This window comes from Crotalus tigris, unplaced genomic scaffold (assembly GCF_016545835.1).
Source record: "Crotalus tigris isolate CLP2741 ecotype Arizona unplaced genomic scaffold, ASM1654583v1 scf7180000020065.321141, whole genome shotgun sequence".
NCBI classification, from domain to species: domain Eukaryota; kingdom Metazoa; phylum Chordata; class Lepidosauria; order Squamata; family Viperidae; genus Crotalus; species Crotalus tigris.
In genome coordinates this window covers 164784-178459 of record NW_024097843.1, presented here as the reverse complement: position 1 = coordinate 178459, position 13676 = coordinate 164784, and the positions used below count along the sequence as shown (strand labels likewise).

The 13676-nt window shown below is 35.4% G+C and overlaps 2 protein-coding genes across 15 annotated transcripts in view; one reads left to right on the top strand and one right to left on the bottom strand.

Annotated features, from left to right (window-relative positions):
- LOC120318111 (phosphorylase b kinase regulatory subunit alpha, liver isoform-like) overlaps positions 1-13676 on the top strand; it is a 175501-nt gene that overhangs the window by 85709 nt on the left and 76116 nt on the right. For all 12 annotated transcript variants that reach the window (XR_005559414.1, XR_005559416.1, XR_005559413.1 and 9 more), the window contains 3 exons: positions 4594-4767; positions 7444-7497; positions 10665-10865. Coding sequence is in view for 8 of the 12 variants with exons in the window: in XM_039365391.1 (XP_039221325.1) it covers positions 4594-4767; positions 7444-7497; positions 10665-10865 (429 nt within the window). In the remaining 4 variants the exon portion in view is untranslated. The remainder of the gene's footprint in view (positions 1-4593; positions 4768-7443; positions 7498-10664; positions 10866-13676) is intronic.
- The window catches only part of PPEF1 (protein phosphatase with EF-hand domain 1), a 112114-nt gene continuing 106984 nt past the window's right edge, over positions 8547-13676 (bottom strand). For all 3 annotated transcript variants that reach the window (XM_039365396.1, XM_039365395.1, XM_039365394.1), the window contains one exon: positions 8547-10023. In XM_039365396.1, the coding sequence (XP_039221330.1) occupies positions 9847-10023 (177 nt within the window). In that variant the 3' untranslated portion in view covers positions 8547-9846. The remainder of the gene's footprint in view (positions 10024-13676) is intronic.

Here is a 13676-nt window from a genome sequence, read left to right as displayed (position 1 = left end):
AAAAATCCCAGTACTTAGGGCTATAATTGCTTCAGTGCTGGCACATAAGGTGTCTCGGTGTCGGCTCTGCTGAATAGCTTTTTCAGTGTACATAGTCCTCAACAAAACTGCTTTGCTCAACGACTGCAACCCCAGGACTACCAGTTGTGGTCATTAAGTAGTTGCATAAGATGTTAAGCAGAGTGCAGGAGTGCCTCATGGGTTGGGGGAGTCCTTGGGAGACCCGATGCAGGCTACAAGACCCACTAATATGTGGAAACCTGCCACAGCCCTGGACCTGGTCCCTATCCCTCCATGCCTGGGGAGCAGATCCCTGAGGAGCTAAAATCCATGGACAGGCAGCTCTTTGAGCTAGTTCCCAGACACAAGAGGGAATCTTTTCAGCAGGTGGTAGTGGCTTGCCACATTCTCTGCTGGTTTCCCCATTAACTTTCTGGGGAAGACAGCAGAGAAGATTGCAAATAGTGATCATGTGATCATGGGGCACTTAGCAGGCAGTTTTAAGTATGAACAGGTTCCTAGCACCTAGAGCACTTTCATGTGAGTGGCAAAAGAGTTGGCGTGATGTTTTCCACTGGTTGGAAGTACTTTACAGGTTGTAAAGCACCCTTTCTGAGGCTGCCTGTCAGATGCCTATCTTTGCTTTCTTTGACGTTCACTAGCAACTGCCATAACCAAGGGGGAGGGAGCATTTGGAGGGGAAGAGTGCTGGAAGTATGAAAGAATGTTGTGGGAATTTGAGGGACTATGGACAATAACAGGAACCAGCGGTGTCAAACCAAGCCATCTTCCTGCCTCCAAGGATGCCGGCTCCGGGAAAGGAATTTACAGCAGCGTCTAAGACACCAGGTTCCCAAAACATTGGAACAGAGCCTGACTGGACTACTCTCACAGGGGAGGGTTTTGGACATAGGGACTTGCTTTCAATATATGCTTTTCGTACAGTTTTTCTTTAGAGCTTGCCTAGCTCATGCTGCACTCAGCATCTCTAGTAAAAGTACCTTTTCTCTAACACCTATGGAGTCAAGGGTCATTCAGGGAGCAGGCTTTAGCTAGTCTGACACTGCCATTATTTCAAAACATTGTTAAGCGAATGGTTGTACTTCAAGGACTATTTATATCTGACAGCATATATCAGGGGTGTCACACTCATAACATCACGTGACGTGTCGCGACATATTGTGACTTTTTTCCATTGCTGGCAATGGGGTGGGCACGGTTTCAGCATGATGCATCCGGCCTGCGGGCCAGCAATTTGACACCCCTGGCATATATCATTCAAATGATTTTAGTGGGTTGGGGATAGATTTGTTTCCTTCTTCTCTGATCTAGGTTTAAATAGAATTAACATAGATCAGTAATTCAATTCTCAAAGCATAACACTATACATCAGAATAAATCAGCCTTGCAAAGCATGAGGTTTTTCATAGGATATTTTTATATTTCTGAGGAAGTGTGCAGAGATGAGATAGTTGCAACATCTGCAAATTATTCATTGTTCTATCTAGCCCAGTGTAACCCATTGATTGGCAGCATCTGTCCAGGCTCTGATGCAAGAGTTTTCAAATGCTACTGGAGATGCCAGATAATACTATCAAAACCTTTATTTTGATTCCTTATAAATGATATAGTTAACATATATGTTCTGACATTTTGCATATTGTAGTAAACCTATCAAGAAGTTTACTTTATGGTTGACTATTTAATACCTGATGGTATAGTCCATATCCAGGTACTCTGATAACAGTCACCGTATGGGATAGTGTAAAATTGGTCATGAGACTTTGAGCTTGAGCTATCAGATTTTCTCAAGGTTAACATCTGTGGAGGAGAAAATCATTTACTATATATCATCTTGAATTCTTGGAGGAAAGGTGGGCTGAATATTAAACTAAATAAAGAAGATTTTATTTTCATTTCCAAAATATACTAAAAGTTGTCTAAGTGATCATTCTGCCTTTACTTGAAGTGAATTTAGAAGTTTTTGCTTCTTAAAATTATGATTTTATGTATGAAGATCCATATCTGTAATAGTTGTATAAGAACATTTTAGTATGTGACATTTATCCAATATGCCTTTTCCTACAACTTCCAAATACTCAGGAGTTCTGTCTCATCAGCTTGATTATTTTCACTGGCAATGTTTAAAATCATTTAATAGAATTGCATTAAGGATTTTACTGTGTATCTAGAATAATGTTTTATCGGTTGAAATGATTCTTTTGTACTTATTTCAATTGTATTTTAAATATTCAATAAATTATCATTATATATATTAAAGAAACAAAGAACTGAAACTGATCGACCTGTCTTAATCCTAATTTTACTCTAATCTTCTCCAACACAGTGCCATCAAGATGTATTGGATTACCATGCCCATCATCCATATCCCAGCATGGCCAATGGCTATGCTGTCTGATAATGATAAAGATTTCAATCCAAAACATTTGGAGGGGACTGAAGTGGAGAAGAATTTTTAAGTAAAGCAAACTACTCTTCTATCACTTCCAGGAGGAGATTTCATAATAATAAAATTTGATAGTTGTGTCAAATTTTATAATAAATTTGACACAACTATCAAAAATGCTTCTTTTGTTTGCTCCTGAAGCATGGATGGTATCTTAAAGAAAATCTAGAAAAATATGCTGTGTCAAATGCGGCCGCTCTAAAAGGTCCTTAACTGAGATCTGAGATGTAATGCAAATTCTAACAATGGAAACCAAACTTCTTTTTTCTTTCTGCCATTACAAATTCTGTGAAACATTTTGAAAAATATTGTTGATTTATATTGTTGTGAGCTGGCTGGGGAATTCTGGGAGTTGAAGTACACACTGCTTAAAGTTGCTGAGGTTGAAAAACATTGGTCTAAGCTAAGTAAGGCTAGTTGGTGTAGCACAGCACCTAAAGAATGTATCCTTAGAAATTGTATTCTCCAGCGGGCCAGAGTTCTTCATAAAATGCCTGAAGACCTTAGTTTAGCATACATAATACAAAAAATATATACATTTATAATCAATATTGTATCTAGTTAAATGAATGTAATATTTTGTAATTAATGTGCTGATATATGTTTATCATGATATAATTGCTTCATTATTGGAAGCTCATCAAAACTTAACTTAGGAATGGCAACTGAGGTATAAATTACCTCACAAAAGAATCTCTCCCGATTCAGTAAAGGGGAGATTGTAGAAATTAATAAATGTTTTATTTCAATTTTGCATTCAATATGCAGAATTGAGCATTTTACGGCACCTGGACCTCATCCAACCCTTTGGCTATCCATGTCCAGTGTGTGGTCAATTGGAAATCAGAAATCAAACATAAATAAGCATGCTACAGGGGGTGAGAGAAGAAGTCAAGTTGAGTCCGGCTCTGTGCAGTCGCTGTGCACTCCTTCAGTCAGCTGGCGGTCTCAGGAGGGCAAGGAGAGAAAGTGCTTTTCTGTACCTGGCAATGCTCATCCCTCTCCTGGCGCAGACTGTGGAGGTGGCAGTGTTCATCATGTGAGGGGATCCAGGCTCTGGCACCTACAGCCACCTCAGTTGAAGTGTGGCCTTAGGGTGAGTGGGGGGACCACAATTAGGAGATATTGGTTTGGCCTTCCATAACAATCCCAGTTCCTCTTGTGAACCCTTGGAAAAATTAATTGCCCACCCGTGGCCTTTTCTTAGGCACAGAAACCAACTTTTTTCTTTTTGTCCAACCTACCTCACATTGTTGTGGGGGAAATAGTTGAAGGGAGCATTATGTATGCTGTCTAGAGTTAGACAAAGTAAAAGCAGGATATAAATCTAAGAAATAAATAAGCCTCAGTCCTTTATTATCCTTGGTGAGGCACACTTTATTCTGCTCATGCAAAGCAATAGGTGGCGGAATAGCACAATAATCCCCAAAAATAGGTTATGGAAAAAAGCATTTTAAATAATTAACTTCTCCATTTTTGTGCTGATTGTCCATTTCAATAAATGCATAGTATAGAATAGGGTAACAGATAGACCTTTGAAATACAAGGATGTTAGTCACTGGTCAGAATAGATGTTTTGTTCTTAACCGTCACATTCTCATAACTAATTAAAGTATGTGAGCTGTTTAAATATTTTAAATAAAGTACAGTTTAATTTTGCTAATTTATATACAGTTAATAAAGCTATGTTAGCTTTGAAATGTTAGCTTACATGAGCACATCTGCTATTACTGTAATTATATCAGCCACATTGGTTTTCAGGTTTCTGAATGAGGCTGGGGGGGGGAGTTATGGTGGTTTTAATAAAATGTCCATGTCTTTTCATATAACCAGCAATCTCATTATCTAGCTTGATGGGGCTATAAATATTAGATCTATATTGTGGACATAGCTCCTCATTCAACGTTGCCAACAAATGTTCAAGAAATTCTTGACAGATTTTAAAAAAGAAAGGCATATGAAAAAAAAAAGATTGCATTAACAAGAGAAAATAGGCTGGGCATGCACTGAAGATATGAGGACAGGAATGGCTTCTACAAGCATTCTTTCTTTGGGGCATCAGAGAGGTGTTTCTGAGAAATTGGTGTTTCTGTTGCCTTACGGGATTAATTTTGTCTTTTCTACAGAGATGCAGTAGCCCATCTTCTCCTACTAGTACATCATCCCTAACTGGGTCAGTTGGACACTTTATTAGCTGGGGTGACCGACAAGGGCAGTGGCTTCGCAGGAGACGGCTTGATGGTGCCATTAATAGAGTCCCTGTGGGTTTCTATCAGAAAGTGTGGAAGATTCTTCAGAAGGTAATTGGAAAAAGCCAGAAGGCAGAACAATGTTGCTTGATAATACTGCCATGTGAATTTAATGTGCATTGTTACATTTGGAATCTAGCTACTTGGTTTAAAAAACCTTAAAACAGTCAGTGAAATTTCTGGCTAAACTTATTATATTGAAATATTTTGAAATGTGTTTTCAAGTAGTTATGAATAAAATAAGGATACTTGATTTTTTATTTAAAAATTCAGTGTTCATTAAAATAGAAAATATATATTTTCTGAAAATATTTTCAGAATATTTTTTTCCTTTTGAGTTTTTTTTTTAAATCTATGGTACATCCTTGTTTGAATTAGATAGAACTCATTCAAGCATTTGTAGGTATACCAAATCACAATTTTAAATTGCTTTCACCAGAGTTATTTTGATCCCTAACACTTTCACACATTTAAAAAAAATCTTGATCATTCAAAAAATGCAAAGTAAGGTTAAATGTAAAAAGTTAAGAGTCAAAACTTTCCCCTTTTTACAATAAATGGAGGAGAGGCAAAATACACAGTATAATGGAGAACCATTTGACAGCAATAAGCTCCTTAAAATGACAGATGTCTTTTTTTTAAAAAAAAAACACCTTTTATTAGTTTTTTAATTCTTAAACAAAAGTACTCAGGACACACCGTGGTGTTTGGGTAATCAAACAATCAATAATAAAACCATATATAAATAACTCAACTCAATACAATCAATGTACCCTCTCTATTTCCCTCAAATAGCATAGTACATTTAAAATGTTCCATTTCTAATTTAAATTTCTATAACTGCTAAACCTGTTTTAAAACTTTGTAAGTTTACAATTGCCATAATCAATTTTAACTTTAAATCAACAAATTATCAATTCAGGTTTCCCATTCAAATATATTCTAATTCTTAATTTTTCATATCCCTCATTTTATCACAAGTCTCATTCATTTCTTCTTCCACTACACAATACATATCATAATTAAGATAAAATATTAATCTACCCTATACATATATAATCCATCAATCGATCAATCTCTTTAACATAACAAAATAATATTAAGCCTTAACTCATTTCAATTCATTAAACAAAATTCAAATTTCATCCAATTGATTATCATGCCTTATCACATCTAAGTTATCATACAAAAACATCATCTTACTAATTTAAAACATTCAATTAATTATTGAAACAATCCAAATCTAAAAAGCCAATGTTTTTTCCATTCCAATACATAATGATTTTCATGAAAATAAATCTATTATTCCAAAAAGTACATTCTTAATCTATTTAAGACATCTGTTCTAATAATCACCCTCCTATTTTTTTTTCTTACTTCTAACTCTGAATCTTAATCCTTAAAACTGTCCATACATCAACATTGCCTTTTAATCCATTACACAATTTTAAATTTCTCTTTTCAGTCTTATTCTGGCTTTTTTTCTGTGCCAGGCAGGTTTCCATAACCAAGCTTCCCTTTCTGCCAGTAGATCTCTCTTTGCTTGTAGTGCCCTTTGAAATGATAGGAGTCCATCTTCTGCATTAGGCAGCTATTTCTCTCATCCTCAAAGCTTTGTTGCTTTAAAGATTCCAGTCTCAATCTTTGATTCTTCTGATCCTCAAAGTTGTAGATGGAATTTTTATAAGATAAAATAGATTCCTCTTTTATCTCAGTTGTTTCCTCTTCTAATATGTTTTGATTTATAGAATGGTCAGATGTAGTCTGGAGATCAGTTTGAAGGTTTGATGTGAGACTTCTGGATCTTAATTCTGTAGTAAACTCTTTCATTGTAGCACATATTTCTGCAGTAGCCTCATAAATCTTTTCCAATATAAGTTTGCAGTTTAATTGTAGATGAGCTTTCTCCATTTTGATAGTAATTAAAGAGAGTCTCTCTTTTTTTCTTGTGGAGGCTGTATTTAATAAAAGTTAAGCAGTAAAAATGACAGATGTCTTAATGAGAACTTAATGAAACAAATGAAATGACGTGTTTGTTTGACAAACTTCTCAGGGTAAAATTGCATATTTAGCAGAATTAACTGAAAATACTCCTGTTTATTCTGGTTACCCTTTCTGTTCTAAAATATTTGGTGCTTGCTAATTTTTTATAAAAAATAATTCCACTAAAATTATCATGATTTTATTATTCGTGCAAAATATCAACTTCTTAATACTCTTAGTGCCATAAAGAGCAAGTAAAATTTGTTTTATAGACAAAATGTGACAAAAAGAGAGAAGCTGGTTTTGTGTTTCAAAAACTATGCTTTTCATGGAGAATTCCAGATTCAATGCTCTAGTTACATCAGATACTAGCACTTAGCTAAATTTGATTGACTCCCTCCCCCTCCCCAAAAGGATCCAATCTTATTAGCACTTGGATTACAGACCACCAAAAAACCCAAAGGCTGTAGGCTAAGCTAAGAAATCCAAGAAACATTCCAGAAGAATTTATGGCAAGCTCTTTTCCGAAAAAAACTGAATTGAGATGCCCATGCCCACCTTCTAGTCTGATATGAAAATGTTTTCTTTGAAAGTTATACTAAATCAGTGTTAAATTTGTTGGTGATATTAACTAATACTAGAAAGAACGTAAATCAACCTCCATCTTAACAAATTCCTGTAATTAATTTGTTTATTTATAGTTGGTTTATATTTTTTTATAGTAAAGCAGTGTTGTTTTTGTAGTGTCATGGACTGTCCATTGATGGGTATGTCCTTCCATCTTCAACCACAAGGGAGGTAAGAGAAATTTTCATTTTATTATAGAGACTATGGTACAAGGAAGCCTAGTATAGCATGAGATAAAATGAAATAATACCTAATAGTATTGGTGCTTGCAGTTAATAGCAAGGTTTGCTAATATTGAAAAGTGTGTGTCTCTGAATCTTACTCAGTCCATTATTTACCTATTTAGGATTAGGAGGGCAAGTGAAAAAAAAATGATTGGTTCCAAGCACATTGATTGATGACAACTGTCTCTTGAAACAATAGCATGGTAATTTTTTAAGGTTAGCACTCAATGTACCTAAAGAACCATCTCTCTTTTTTGAATTATTCAGTTGATTCTTGAGCAGAAACTAGTAAGTTGTGAATAAATAAATTAAACCTTAGAATCCAACCCTAGTCATATTATTTTAGATAGATTTATCTCCACACAGGTGCAACAATAGTTACACATAGATATGAAGCAATTTTTTTTCTTAAGGTTATGTCATAAAACTAAAATGTATTAACATTTTATTTTATTTAGTAAGATATAAAAAACTTGCAGTGCATTTCATCCACAATAATTTGGCATTTTCTATTTTTACTACTGCTGTGTTTTCTGCCCTTGGAAAAAAATTGAGTTTCTTTCCTTTGCCTGCTACTTACTGAGGAGAAGGGGAAAAAAGAGGCAGGGAGGAGAATCCATTGCCAGCTGTATGCTTTGAGCAGCTCAGTTCTTGCCAAGGGTTCTTAATTATGGCTTCGTGGCAAATGCTAATTTTAGCGATGATATTTATTTGCTTAGTTTTTAGCAAGAAAAATGGAAAGTTGGTTGTTGTCTAGGGTCATAGTCTTGTGGAAAACGGAAGGACTTACAAATTCCAGAGGGTTTTAGCAGAGAGATTTATTGCACAGGTTCAGAAGCAGTAGCAACAGCAATTCTGAACCCCAAGGGCGGGTTCAGACTTCAGTTTTATACTTTCCCTTTCTCAGGAACAAAGGAATACACATTGTAATACACATTGTAATACATTAGGTTCATTTCTCATGGGTATACAATGGAGTTTGCTACATAGATTGTATCCAAGTGCAATGCACATTAGGTTAGTCACATACTACTAACACAGCATTATTCCAGTAATTATGCACACACATCATTATTCTAGTGATTGTTTATTATTCCACATTAATAGAAGCATTTTTAATGCTAGTAAAATACTAGTAAAATACAAACCATTATAATATCAAGGGAAAGGGGAAAACATAGCAATGGATGGACAATAAGGAAGAATCTATGTATATTGTGACAGTGAAAATATACTATATATAATGAATATACAAAAAAGGAAAAAAATTAAAGAAAAAAAGAAGATCCAGTAGTATCCATTTAGAATCAATACAGAATTAACTTAATCCTTAAGCTTATGTGGAAACATTGCTTCATCTAATTATTTTCAGAAGGTAAAGGCTTTAAAAAAATATAACTGTCTGTTATCCTGAATCACTTCCTTAGTGTCAGAGAAATAGGTATCCTTCCATTTATATTAGATTATCCACTTTGTCAAGCTGTAGGCTCAATAGAGCCAAAGTTCTACATAAAATAGAAATTCTGTATGTTAGAAATATAGTTTACTATCTTATATCTTTAAATAGTATATTTATTTCCAAAATGATCTTAATATGCTTTATGATTTGAAATCAAAACTAATCTATAGCTAGAAAAGACCAATCGTATGAGTTAAAGAACCCTCAAATTTCTCACAATACTAGCACACAAAAAAAAGAAAAGAAAGAAAGAAAGAAATCTGGTCCACTTCTTTTAAAAAATATTTTTGAAGGTGCCAAGTATTTCTAGATGAATATTATACCTGGGCATACTACTCCTGTCTTGTAAGCAATAGACAGGACTCTGCTCAAAAAATGTCCAAATGCAATGTCACTGTTTACAATTTTAAATGGTTTCTGTATTTTTTCTTTTGTAACTCCATTTTAACTTAAAAAAAAAAAAAGAAGTGAGCAGCTTCTTGCTAGAAGTATATCTGTCTACCCTTCCTGACCCACTGATGTCTGTTGCCTCTTTCCTAAATAGAGTAGCAATGTACATAAGGTACACTCTATGCCTGTTTCTTTTCAACCAATCATACTTTAGATGGAGCAGGAATCCACCAAGGGGCAAAAGTAATTTCCAGCTATTATATACCAGGGTGCTAGTTTATTTGTACACTTGCAAAAAAAAAAAGAACTAAAAACAGTGTTGCGCTTTGGCATCTTTCTTGTCTTGGTAATATAATTGTGTGAGAAGATTTGAAAATCCTGGAATCAGTTTAATAGGCCTGTCAGAACTTGACAGAATTCAATTTTGTTCTGTAACAGGAATCAAACCTAGTAAGTCCAAGAACTCCTTAGCCTAAATGATTCCATGTGAAATTTCCATATTTTTCTGACACAAATGAGATTGCTTGGTTTTGCTTGCAGTGATGAGATGGTTGTGTTCTGACAGTATTCTGGCAATACGCTCCATGTATTTGATTTTGAGGTTGTTTCTCCTTTCTCCTCTCCCTATAAATATAAATATACATCACAAACTAATTTTAGTTCTTTTTTTAAGTATTTGTGTTTTTTTATGGAAATGCTCCAAAATAAATTTTACTGATTCATCATAGCCCTTCCCCTGGTGTCTTTTTGTATAAGAGATGATGCAATAGAGTCACTTGCAGAAATTTTTGTAGAACACATCCTAATATAAACCCAGTTCTCAATTACCCTGAGACTGCAGGAGACTTATATATAGCCCTCACACTATCTAAAGTAAGTGAAATCTGCAAGAATGAAAGTTGCAGCTGTATACAAATCTGTGCTCTATGAATGCCATACTTTCCCAGGTTTCTTCTTCTCAAAAAAGATAGTGTTTGTATCTCTTTCTGTTCACATATACATATATGGTACCTATTCAACATGAAAAGCACCACATACTGTATATCCTTAGGTTTTTGCTAAAATTGGAATTATGCTTAGAGTATATGGGATGCAGATCATCTATGCCAACCGGCTTGTCTGCTTCCTGGAATCTAAGGTACTTTCAAATGCAATTCTAGTATCACTGACATTTAAACATTATTTTAGAAGTTTCAGTGATGCCATTCTTGTTAATCTTATTCTCTTTTCCCCTTTTTCCTACCAATATCATATTTTCTTAATAGATGACTCCTTGTGAAATTAAGTTTGCTGTCCATGTGGAATCAGTGCTGAACCATGTACCCCAGCCCGAATACAGACAGTTATTAGTGGAGGCCATCCTTGTACTGACCCTATTGTCAGAAATAGATGTGAACAGCATTGGGGGTATAATTCATGTGGATCGGATTGTGCACATAGCAAATGACCTCTTCCTTCAGGAACAGGTAGGTGTAATGGAGGATTTCCTCTTACCTAAAGAGACTTCTAAATGTGTGAGCTGTAGAATATGGAAGGATTCTTGGGTAGGAAGTCCATAGTAGAGTCCCCATTTTTATATACCCTACTTGCTCACTGTTAATACCCATTTGCTTGCTCAATCCTGAGGGCAATGTACAGAGAGATGACTTATTGGCAGCTGCTTTTCTTGCTTGCATTCTCTCAAGCAAGGCATTTAATGAGACAGTTAAAAGAACAATTGTCAAATATCCTTAATAGGATGTATATTTTAGAAAGGACCCAATTATGGTAAATTTTAATATCAGGCCTTTATTTGGAGCTACATTTGTGCTCTGCATTACATCAAAAATCCCTAGTAGCTTTATCAGTACATTTGCTCTTGTTTATCTATATTATATAATGGATTTTGTGGGAATCACCTAAGTAGAACAGGTGACGCTACAAAATATCATAGGCAAATCATATATGCATGTTTGATTGGGATATTTTTTTTCTGGATTCTTTTGAGATAATAGAGCAAGCCTCCCTGACTTCTGTGACTAGCTTATTTGTGACTGGTTTGTTTTAGAGCTTCCATTTATTTGTTTGTTTGTTTTATGATCCCAGTATCACAGGTTCCCTGTTTCTCACATGCAGAAAAAAGTTGGATTTAATTTTGCATTTAGATCTTATTCAGTTAAATTATTCTTGCATTCTAGTTCTATGACCATATTTATAGTTCATTCACCACTGATTGTTGAAAAAATACACCCTTCTCTTAAGCAGATCATTGTAATCATTTTGGTTTAAACTTTTCCTATTTAACTTTTTCCCAAATAAATTTGTTTTTATGATCTGTAAACCCTGTTTGAATTCTCTTTCTGTATTGACTTGTGGATTGTGGCTTATTTTCTTGGCTTTTTCCTTCTATTGATGTAATTTCTGAAAAAGAAAAATCCGCATGCAGATTTATTCCTTCCTTCTTCAGCCTGAGTTTCACTGACTATTTTTATTATTATAAAATAACTAAATGATAAATGAATATCTTATCAACCATATTGTGTTCTCTCTGTTATTCCATCTGCTCCACACTAGATTTTTTCTCTCTTTATGACCTTATAATCCCTTAATTTGGGATAGAAACAGGTGACTGAACAGAGCTGAGCGTTTATTGGCCGAATTCCCTTCTTGACACCTGCATGGAGTTTGCAGCAGATACTTTCTCTTTGCACCCTGAAAGAGAAACATCTGCTGCTACCTAGGATTGAACTCTCAACCTTCCAAGTGGGAGGCGACCATTTTTACCACTAGGCCACCACGCTGCTCTCTGCTCCACACTAGATTATCAGTTTACTTTAAAAATTAGAATTAAAGGACTTCCTGTGGATCAAGCAGCTACGATGGCTACTTTTCACAAAGCAGCCTGTTCCTGGGTTGTGTAAAAGCCGCAGGACTTTTACAATCAGCTGTCCTGTGGCTTGAATCTCTTCCCTGGGAGAAAGGGAAGAGAAGAGCTGCTCAGGTAGAGGTAAGAGCTCCCCTGGATCCCCATAATTTCAGGGATCGGAGGGTAGAGCTCCCTCGGAGCCTGAGCCAACTCCGCACTCCAGGACGTCTTTGTCCTGAAGTTCTGGGATGAAGCAAGGCGCCGCTCCCACATCTGCTTTTTTTGGAGGCTTGTGAGTATTCAAATACAGACGGAGCAGACCAGGAGAAAGTGGATTTAAGATTTATTGTGACTTTAACTCCTGTAAGCATCTTCCCCCTCTTTTTTTTGTTTACTTTCCCTTTTGAAGAAAGGGAAAGTGAAAGGCAAAATGGCTATTGTCTTTCTTGTTTGATCTGCATTACAAAGTTAAAATCCGGATACAGACTAATGCTTTAAATATAGAAGCAAGAATTTGTCTTTTTATTTCTTGTTCTTTCTTTTTTCTCTGTAATCTTTTTTCTTTTTTAAGGAATATTTAAAAGAACTGTGATTTTTTCTTTTCCTTTTTTTTTTAAACAAGAATCTTTCTTCTTAGAACTTAATGAAAATGGCTTCAAAACATCTGCCTCCTCCTCCTAAAGCTACTATCTCTTCCCCAATGACCCAGCCTGTTTCCCAGAAACCAAAATCACCTCCACCCTATCCTCCTCCTGCAATTTCTCTTAAAGATTTACAAGAAGCTTTAAAAAAGCATGCTTTGGATATTAAGGAGGAAGTAAAAGATCTTATAATTGCAGAGAGGGCTGTTACAGAAGAACTATTGGAGACAAAAAATAAGCAAATTAGAGAAGACATACTTTTTGCCTTCCAGGGCCTTGCTCTGCACATAGAGAGGATTGACGACAGAATCGAGGAGATTACTGAAAATGCAACAAGAATGGAATTTAGGATGGAGGAGGTAGAGAATAAGATAGAAATCACACAGGATGAACAAATCATGTCACAATATAGAGAGATGGAGTATGCATTGCGTATCAGGGGGCTGAGAGAGAATCCTCAGGAGGACTTAAAGATGCTTATTGTGAAAGATATCGCTCTTAATCTGGGCTGGAGGCCTGAAATAATCGGGAATGAGATAGAAAAATTTTTTAGAGTCAACTCACGGGTTGCTAGACAGAGAAACTTACCAAGAGACGTCTACTTTTCTAGAAGATTTACTCGTAATGAAATTATACAGGCTTTTTACAAACAAAAGTTTCAAATTGCAGATCAAGATGTGATAATTTTAAAAGAAATACCTCCCAAAATTTTAAGAGGCAGAAAAGACTTTGCTTTTCTGTCTGATGAGTTAAAGCATCGTCAAATCCAGTTTAGATGGGAGATTCCAAGA